General features: G+C 37.0%; 1 protein-coding gene and 1 pseudogene across 1 annotated transcript; both read right to left on the bottom strand.

Annotated features, from left to right (window-relative positions):
• Positions 1-6: 6 nt before the first annotated feature.
• Positions 7-4,300, bottom strand: LOC132036733 (uncharacterized). The gene is made up of 2 exons (XM_059427111.1): positions 3,817-4,300; positions 7-831 (listed from the first exon to the last, which is right to left on the bottom strand). The coding sequence occupies exons 1-2, from the start codon at positions 4,157-4,159 to the stop codon at positions 806-808; spliced, it is 369 nt and encodes a 122-aa protein (XP_059283094.1). The 5' UTR covers positions 4,160-4,300; the 3' UTR covers positions 7-805.
• A 579-nt stretch (positions 4,301-4,879) lies between these two features.
• LOC132037517 (vinorine synthase-like) lies at positions 4,880-6,655 on the bottom strand (annotated as a pseudogene).
• Between the last annotated feature and the right edge of the window lie 3,680 nt (positions 6,656-10,335).

Genomic DNA, 10,335 nt, shown 5'->3' on the forward strand with positions numbered 1-10,335 from the left:
CTTTGTTCATATTTCTTGATCTGCTTCATTACCAATCTAATGGTTCTAGTTTTTCCACTGCTGAAAATAACTATATCATCTTCATAAGCCAGATGGTTAATTAAAGGACCTCTTCCTGACATTGAAAAAGGTATGAAATTTTCATTTAGCAGAAGATTATTAAGAGATCTAGTTAAAACTTCAGCAACTAGAATGAATAAAAAGGGTGATAATGGGTCTCCCTGTTTTAGTCCTTGAGAAGATGTAAAAAAGCCAACCCTTTTGCCATTCAGGATGATTGAATACCACACACCTGAAACAAGATTTAAAATCAAATTAATCCAAGAGTCTCCAAAACCAAATTTCCTAAGGACTTCTGAGACAAAGATCCAGGACATCCTATCATAGGCTTTGGCCATATCCAATTTCAACACTATGTTACCACCCTTGTTGGTTTTAGAGATGTCTTGAATAATCTCTTGGGCTAATTGAACATTTTCAGTAATCATTCTATCTTTAACAAAACCAGACTGATTATAAGAAATTAAATTAGTCGATAAAGGATTTAATCTTCTTGCCAAAATTTTAGAAATAATCTTATTGGAAAAGTTAGATAAACTGATTGGTCTAAATTGAGCAAAACAGTCTGGGGTACTAATTTTGGGAATTAGAGATAAACATGTATGAGAATAGAATTTTGTCAGTTTTTTTCCATGAAAAAATTCTAAAACAAAGTCAGCTATGTCCTGCTTAATAATGTCGCAGCAGCTTTGAAAGAAAGTGCCATTAAAGCAATCTGGTCCTGTTGTGCTATCTCAGACTGAGACTAAAGACTGCTTCTTTGATTTCCTCCTGCGCAGGTAACATAGTTAAGTTAGAATTATTTTGATCAGTAATTAGTTTAGGAATACAATTCAAAATATTATGATCAAGGATAGGATCTGCAAGATTGAAATTAGATTGAAAGTGTTTGACAGCAGCTTTAGCAATGTTGTCCTCCTTCTGTATCCATTTTCCTTTGTGATTTTTGATTCTTCTGATCTGAAGCCTGTTTCTGTTGTTTGTGAGTAGACTGTGGAAATACTTGGTATTTCTGTCTCTCTCTTTGAACCATTGAGTATGAGCCTTTTGCCTGAAGATTGAGTCTTGTAATCCCATCCATTTTGTGTATTCTGCATGAGCCTTGTTCACTTCTTCTCTAGGAATTTCTGAATTGTGAACAATGTCCTGTTCTTCTAGGGTTTGAATCTTTTCATCCCATTGGGCAACCTGTTTATGAATGTCTCCAACTTCATGTCTAGACTAATGAGCCAAAATTCTGCTCAGAGCTTTAAGTTTGAATTGGAGTCTCCACATTGAATTGCCTTGAACTGAAACGTTCCATGAATCTTTGACAATATCCATGAAACCTGGTATCTTAGTCCAACAGTTGAGAAATTTGAAATAGCTAGGATGATCTTGAATGGAGTTTGAACATTTCATTAATAAAGGTCTATGGTCAGAACCTGTTCTCACAAGATGTCTAATTGAGTTTTCTTGAAATCTTTGAGCCCACAGATCATTAATAAAAATTCTATCTAACCTCTTCCAGATCCTTTTGCTAGGTCTTGTGTTGTTACACCAAGTAAATTTGGGTCCTGCATAACCCAAATCAGTTGCCCCACAATTGTTCAAGCAATTAATGAAGTCTATGCTTTTGTTCATTCTATGAGGTTTCCCCCCAATCTTCTCTTCCGGGTCAGTGATGACATTAAAGTCTCCACCTATACACCAAGGTTGAGAAATGAAAGAGTTAACCAGTTCCAAACTATCCCAAATCTCTTTCCTTTCAGAGAAAGAACATTTAGCATAGACTGAGGTAACATAGAAATTGTCCTTGTTATAATCATCCGTAAATTTGATTGTAATCTGCTGATCTTCGTTGGAAATAATGTTGGCATTAAGTCCTTTTTTCCAAAAACACCAGATCTGTCCATTGCTGTTAGCATGACAAAACTGAAATTTTAGAAACCTCTTGTACCCCTCAATCTTGCTGTCATTCATAAAGGGTTCAAAGATAGCCACAAACTGAACATTATTAATACTACAAAGATTTTTAAGCCTATGAATGGCTTTCTTAGTTCTAACTCCCCTTATATTCCAAAAGATTGCTTTGATCATTGGATATTTTGGGTGGTATCTGCTTTTGTCCTCCTTCCTTGTGAAAGAGCTTTTTTGGAGTTTTCTCTTTTTTCAGATTTCTTGCTTTTGCTTTTTCTTCTCTGAGTGTTGCTATCTTCTATATAATCAAGATCAGAGTCATTTCCATGATCACTTTGCTGAGAAGTCCTCTCATTCTCATGGCTAACATATTTAGTGTTTGATGACTCCTCCATTATATAATTTTTATAATCCTTTCTTTTGTGCTGCCTCTTTTTGTTGAGATCTTCTTCTTGTTGATTCCTTGTTTTTGTCTCATTTGTTTCTTCCTGATCCTTTGTTTCACTTTTTTTGCTTCCTCTGTTGATATTGCTGGAAACTAAATCTTCCTCCTCAGCTCTAGGGGTTTCTTCTACAACCTCATTTTCTTCCTCAACATTTGGATCCTTCTAATCACAACACTGCTCCACAAACAGTTGTATTGGTTCTCTATTCTTAGCAGCTGTATCAAGGTTGCTACAAACCCTGCCCTGATTTTTATTTCCTGTCTCCTGTTCTTTTTCTTTATTCTCAGTGTTGTTCCCATCTTGCTCCTGATTGGTATCTTCTTCTCCCTCTTTTGGTATATGCTGATTCTTGGAACTTTCTTCCTGCTAAATTTTCTGTTCTTGCTGCCCTTCTTGATCATCCAAATCCCTACTTTTATCCTGCCTAATATGAGTTCTTTTGTATCTCTTCCTGGTCTTGATTTCAGCAGAAATGTCTGGCCTGAATACCACCTTACTCTTTTTTTGTGGCATTTTCTTAATTTTCTTCTTTTTCTTGTTCTTGGCAGTTTGCTCATCAGTAGCTTTGAATTGAAATTTAGTTGCTTTCCTTTCATTGCTCTGCGCAGTTGGTCCTTCACCCATCTTTCCCACGTGCTATTTGTTTTTGTGTTTGTTTTTCTCCTTAAGTTCATCTCTCTTAACTTCTTTCCGATGTTTGCTCTTATTGCAGTTCTTTCCATCATCTTGTTTCGATCCTTGTGACACAGTAGCTTCCTTTCCATCTCTGTCAGCCTTTTTTTCTTTCTTTTCATGCTCTGCCCTGTTTTGCTCCTTGTTTTGATCCTGATTCATCTCCTTTTCTTTGTTAGCAGTACCACTTGATTCAGCTTGCTCTAATTCCTTAGCCAGTTTTTCCGCAGCAGCCTTTTCATCAACCTTTTTTTGTTCAACTTTCCTGCATTGTAAAATAGTATGGCCAAGAATTTTACAATATCTACAGTACTTTGGAACATTTTCGTATTCGAGCTTTGGATAGAACCCTTTTCTTGGACAATCATCATCCTCTGATCCCACAAACACAGACGTAATCTTAGTCTTTGTAAGGTCGACTTCCACCCTTACTTTTGCCATACTAGGTCTAGTTCTGTGCTCAGTTGCCTGGTCCATGGTTAAGGGTTTACCTACAAGCCCAACAATTTGTTTGACGTAGTGCCAGGCATGACAGTGAAAAGGTAACTCCGGCAACAACACCCACACCCGAACCTGGGAGAGTCCTCATCAGGTTTGAAATCCGGAGACCATTTTTCCAACCACATTACTTGCCCATCAATTTCTATGGATCTTTTATACCACACTATTTTAAAGTCTTCTTCTATAGAGAATTCCAAGAAAACAATACGGAAATCAAAGACACCGATAGTAACCTTACCTCTGACGGTGATTTTCTCAGCGAACTTCGATCGAATCTTCTCAATTTGTGGACGGGCTTTTATGAATTTGCCAACAAGAGTGAATTTACATTCATTCGCCATCTCGCCGTAGAATTCACTGGTTTTGAAGAGAGCAGCAGGAACGCCATTATGAGAGGTAACCCGAGCTTTAATTTTCGGGTTCCCAAATCTATTTTCCTTAGGGCTAGGGTTCCCAGTTGATTGAATTGCTTTAGCATAGTTGTTAATAGGTGGAATTTCTTCCAGTACTGAGGTCGTGGTCCTTTTGTCAAAGTTATTGTCACCTACACGCGCTAGTATCGGAGTCGCCGCCGTCCCCATGGGACGGAGCGTGATGCCCAACCACGAGAGAGGTGAGGAAAATAGTTGTTATGATATAACGGATATTTTTGTGTACGGAGAGCTTTTCTAGAGAGAGAATTTTTAAATGGGACTAGGAGAACCGAAAACGACCTCCAGGCAAAACTATTGGAGTTTCTGATATACCTGACAGTGTCAATACTCATTCTGAATTATTGGATCCTAGATGAAAGCCCAATTATTAGTTGTTACATATGTATTTAATTGTATTGCAAATGTAATAGCTTGTAGTCATTTTATTTCGGGTCTGATCAGGCCCATTGTATATAAGGACCCATCGGCCCGTCTAGATGTAATCAATTCATTTCAGACTCCTATTTTAAAAAAATTCTCTCTCTTTCTCGTTTCCTCTCAATAACCCTTGCTAGGGTTCATTCAATTTCGATTCATTCCGCGATTTTAAGATAAACTTACTGAACTCGGTCATATATGATAGAAGTTCGAGCAAATTAAAAATGGTTGAACTTTAGGCAGAAATGGTTGAACTCTAGCCATATGAAACTTCAGATATTGTGTTTGAAGTTAGACTTTGTCAAGACTATCTTTAGACATCGTATGTTTGTATGTCTGAATTTCTCCGAAATGGTTACATGTGAAAAAAAAAAAAAAAAAAAAAAAAATTAAAGCGGATGCAAGTTAAATTGGCAGCGTCGAAAATCCGATGCACTTTCCCCCTTTTCTTATAAGGCATACCACAAGTCATACGGTACACACACTTTTGGGCTCCATGATAGCATATCCCAAGGAGCATATTCATAAGGTCCGTTGGGCCAAAATTGACAATATGTGTGTATGACTTAAGAAGTGACATTGTGTCACATAAACTGGAACATAAAGAGTACTACTACCCGAAGAAAAACTAAAGCAACCACTGAAAAAATGAAAGAAAAACGTCCAAGCTACCTCCTAGGCATCTTGACAAATGAAAGAGAAAACACTAAAAATAATAGAAACATGCCCTCTAACTCATGGGATTGTCATACACACATAATGGCCCAAAAAGTTTTTCTATAAAAAGATAACAAGAAAAATTTAGTTGTACATATTGTCTCAGTTCAGACGTATCAAACTTGAAATAAACAGTTAATTAATAATTTGCAATTTTGCATGTACGTGATCGATTCATCATCTTCAGAGCACTCCACATCCATTCAGGAGCTCAATATCTTGTTCAAAAATCTCCATCAATGCCTTGTCCAAGGATACCCATGCCTCAATTCCACCACCACTTTTTGTGTCTATAAATAGGACATGATTCTTGGCTTCGAATTCAATTCGACTCACCCATGACGGACTTCCCCACCCAAAATCCGCATCATAAAATTGAAATCGGCACCAACTTGTGAAATTGTACATCTCCATATCATCTCTCTCGATTTGAGCTCCTATCTCTTTTGCATCATTTACCATCCCCAATATCACCTCGGGCCCTCTACATTTGTTTTCATATTTGTCACGAAATTCTAATAATCCTTTTCGTAGTAAAGTCACCAAACCGGGCAGGTCCATTGTGTCGTTCTCCTTGTATATTGACTTGAACATCGCGATGGCATTTCCCATGCAATCACTTGGTAAGGGAATGACAGGTCGTTTTCGTAAGTTAACTGTATGGACCAAAAGTGACGATTTTTCCTTCTTTGATGACAAAGTTGCCATGGCACATTTCCAAATCAGAGCTGACAATGCTTCAAACACGAGTTGGCACTAGTACACTATCGCTAACAATCTTAGCCTTGAGACTCGCAATACACGAAGCATCAAAGAAGAAAATCTTCGTGACATTATTCACTTTTTCAGGTTGCAAGAACAACAATTGTGGTTGATTATTATCAACAGGTGGCAAGAATTTTGCGGTGGGCACAAATTCCAAGATCGTGGCTTTGGGATCGCGACGAGCAGCAATGGCCCAACCATTTATAAGAGTGTTCAAGGTTGGTGCATCTGTAATCTTATGTGAAGCACAAATTCCAATAGTCATCCCTCCACATTCGAAGAATGTCACTTGGACGAGCATCGGAATGGTTGGAGAAAGTAATGATTCCTCGTAGGGGAGGAAACGTCGAAGTAGCTTCATAAAAGAATTAGGTTGTTCAAGAATCTCGTCAAGATAGTAATCATGGGCAAATGCTTCGAAAAAAGGTACCCCGTTATCGTTGCAATTTATTGAAGTGTAATCGCGATTGATTCTTCCAGCAAAAGGGTAAAAGCGAGCAAGTGTTTGGGACAAGGATTTCTTGAGTAGTAACAATCTTGATAAATTTGTAGCCTTAGCATGCTCTAGGTCTAGTTCTTTAGGAAGAGGATAATATAGAATGAAAGGAACAGTCATTAGTGGAGATAATTGATCTAAAATGGAGAAATCCAAGCATCTAAGGTGATATGGAGTGGGAGAAATTGGTTTGATAAACTCTTTAGAGATTATATCAACCTTTCTTAAATTCATGGTTGCTGCTTACTTTTCTTTGTTTTCAGCTCTAATTTAAAGCAGAGAAAGGTTGAGTCTGGATTGCATTTATATACTTACTAGTTCAATGAGGCTAGCAATTCAAGAGAGATAAATAATAATTTTAATTAAAAAAAATATAGTTACTTGTGTCACATTTTTTTACTGCATAATTAATTTAATCTAATGGTAGATTAATCATTTGTTGTTGATAAGTTTTGTGGATAAAATTGTTCACAAAATCTTCTTTTGCAGTTTAAAAAATTAGCTAGGAAAAAATCAATTACATGAAAACTGATTCAATATGAATAAAATATGACATCATACAATGACCAAAATTCAAGGTAGTTTCAACCAAATATTTGTTTCTCTAATATTTCCCTCGTCTAATTATGTGGTACCGTTTGACACAAAGTTTTAAGGAAGATGATTTAAAACAATATGTGTGTTTAAATTATTTCATTTAGGGCAAAAGAAAATTTTTTCAAGTTAAATTGTTTCTAATTATGAATTTTTTTAATAGACTAAAAAAAAAATAATAATACCACATAAATTGAAATCGAAATCAAAAATTACACTTTTTACGAAGGCCAACGTAAATTGTGTTAAGAAAATCAATGATGAAAAAATGAGAATACAAAGTTTTCAGGGTCAAATGCCCATTTGAATTAAAAACCAAAGACAAAGCCGGGGAAAAAGTGCAAACCTATTTAATATGATTATAGGATCAAATCTTTGGATCTCTTATATTAAGTAGTAACTAGCAATTCAAGAGAGGTAATTATTTCTTACCCCTATAAGGTAACATTTTGCCACCAAATGTTATTCCTTCCTGTTTATATTATATGATGTTTTTATCTTGGGAACATCCCTTAATGAATTTCACTCAATCCTAAAGATTAAGGGGTATTTTCACTAAATTGTCCTTAATTGAGTAGTACCTATTTAATATGGTTTCTTTTCTTGGTTATGTAACATCACTTATCTAAATACGAGTAAATTCGGGAAAGAAAAATTAATACCTTCTTGATTATGTTAAAAATTACTACTACTATTTATTTTGGATTAAATATAAAAGAGTAAAGCATCACGTAATATGGATTGGATGGAATGGAATAATATATACAGAGTTGAAGTATCCAAATGATCCACCAGCCGTTGAGATTTGGTTTCATCGTGCAACAATATCTTAATTAAATTTAATTGTAGAGATATTGCTAGTATATTAATTAATTGGCTGCGTATCTTGAAGAAATCAAGAATAGAATAAACTTATTGGAAAATTGGAAGTTTGTCTGTTCCAACCAGGCCTAATGTTATTGGATCGGTTGATCCTACCAATAACGAGATATTGGGCTGCACGTCACCGCCATTACAATTTGAGACTTTCAAATGAACTAGATACCAACATTAATTTACATTTTGTATCAGAAATATAATGTAAAAACAAATTTGCGAGGGTCCTAATATACCCTCTTAGACCTCATTTGTTTGCACTTAATGGAGGTTTGAATCTGAATGGTACAGACCTTATGCCATTACGTGCATTTATTTACATTAAGATCTAACCATTTATTTGGTCTAAATAAGTCTTAATCATTAAGATCTTGAACAAAGTCTTAATATCATTAAGAGCTATTTTGTACGGATAATTTTTACCACCAACTCCACCCCTCCCCACCTTCTTCCCACCACCCACCCCAAACCCCCCAACCCACCAATCCAACCCCACCTACCCTAACCACTACCCACCCTACCCACCCCACCACCACCCACCCAAACCCTCCACTACCCACCCCCAACCCTACCTCCCACTTACTACCACCCTAACCTCACCTACCCCCCACCACCCACCTACCTTACCCCTAACCACCATCACCCCTACCCCCAGACCCACTGCACCACCACCACCCTCCACAATCCACCCCACCCCCTAAAACCTAACCCACCACCCACCACCACTATAAACATCTCCATCATTACTAGCAAACATAAATGTTTCTTTTTTTATCAAATAATACTTTTATTTTATTAAATTTGTATTTATTTTCTAATATTTAGTTACTTTTTTATTTGAATTGTATATTTATTATGTTTAAATAAATAACTTATGCACATTCAGATGTTGAAAAACAAACAGTGTTAACCATTCAGTATTTAAATCTAGAGACAACATCTTAATCATTCAAATGTGCATTCAGATTTAGATGTCTTAATCTTAATGAAAACAAATGAGGCCTTATTCTTGTTCAAATGAACTCATTAACCCCTTATGAGCCCACAATCACATGACATGGAGAGTGTATGTCACGACCCGTCTAGGGGCCGTGACGAGTACCCGATACTGGTATGAAAGCACTCCCTTACCTATCATTTCACCAGACTCTTTAGCAAGCCGTGCAACAAAGCGTCGTATTATTTTTGAACCGAACATTAACATTAGCAACAATAATAGAACATGGACTATTTAGCCACTATCGATTCATACAACGCGCATTAAAATGCCAAAATACCACATATTTAACCGTACATAACCGACTATACAAATCACTACGAGCCTCTAGACATAGTACGCTCATACATGTAGGCCGAGTACCGTCGTGCCCGAAAATATATACACAAAAGAGTATCACTGAAGTAGGTCGAACAACCGGGCAAATACAAGCAGCGTCTGGGTGTAGAGTTCTATGACTAAGCCCATTGTTCGTCGAACCGCGCTACGAACGTTAGCCGCCCACAAGTTAGCGGGCGTCGGACAAAGAAAAATGAGTATGTAAGGCATGAAAACATCATCAAGAATGTAAAGCAAGAAATGTTAACACTACGAGGTCATAGATCACATAAAGAGATAAGTTAGAAGTAACCCGTATATGTAAGGCCCCGGGTGATACTCACGCATGCTTATCTTTTTTCCTTTTTATATACGTACATAATCTCGTTCCGGCTAATATACGCACTAGCCCGCGCACCGGCCCTCCGGGGGGGGGGTAACTTTAGCCGATGCGGGATTAGCCTCGAACCAATGCGGGATTAGCCTAAACTACGCGGGGGGATTCGCCAAGACAAGTTCTTACGCTCATCTCTCCACTTTCGGGACCCCGCGTTCGGGCGTCGAGGTTTGCCCCGTCCGGGTTTGCTCCCACCATTGGGTTTGCCCCACCATCGACTCTACGATGCCTCACTTTAAAGGAACATTTATGCGAGACTATCTCAAGGAATATAACATTAAAAGAAACAAAGGAAAGTGAAATCATGGACTTCATATACGTGTATAATTTGTGCTTTGAAATCTTTTAATATAGTTTCATAATTAAAGAGTAGAATTAAACATCAAGAACTAGTTTAACATTTTCATGCACTCGTTAGACTCTTGACTTAAAGCTCTTAATCATGGAATCCTTCGTCATACTTACCATAGCCATGTTCTTTCCTTTACATCGTCGTTATCATTATCGCTGTGGCATTCTCATTAAAGTAGTTACAACACTTATCGTTTAATAAACAAGTGTACTAACGAAAACGTTACGTGGGCCCACCTCGAGTCAAATGAGGTGGCGTACACAACTTACATATAATACGTGTCATGACGTTACTTATGAAGGTCTTGTGGTAATCTAGTCTTATCCTTGCAAGTTCTAGGGTATTTTTTCTTTTTCCCCAATTCGCACTTTTTATTTAACCACCCAATTAATAA

This window comes from Lycium ferocissimum, chromosome 11 (genome assembly GCF_029784015.1).
Source record: "Lycium ferocissimum isolate CSIRO_LF1 chromosome 11, AGI_CSIRO_Lferr_CH_V1, whole genome shotgun sequence".
Classification (NCBI taxonomy): domain Eukaryota; kingdom Viridiplantae; phylum Streptophyta; class Magnoliopsida; order Solanales; family Solanaceae; genus Lycium; species Lycium ferocissimum.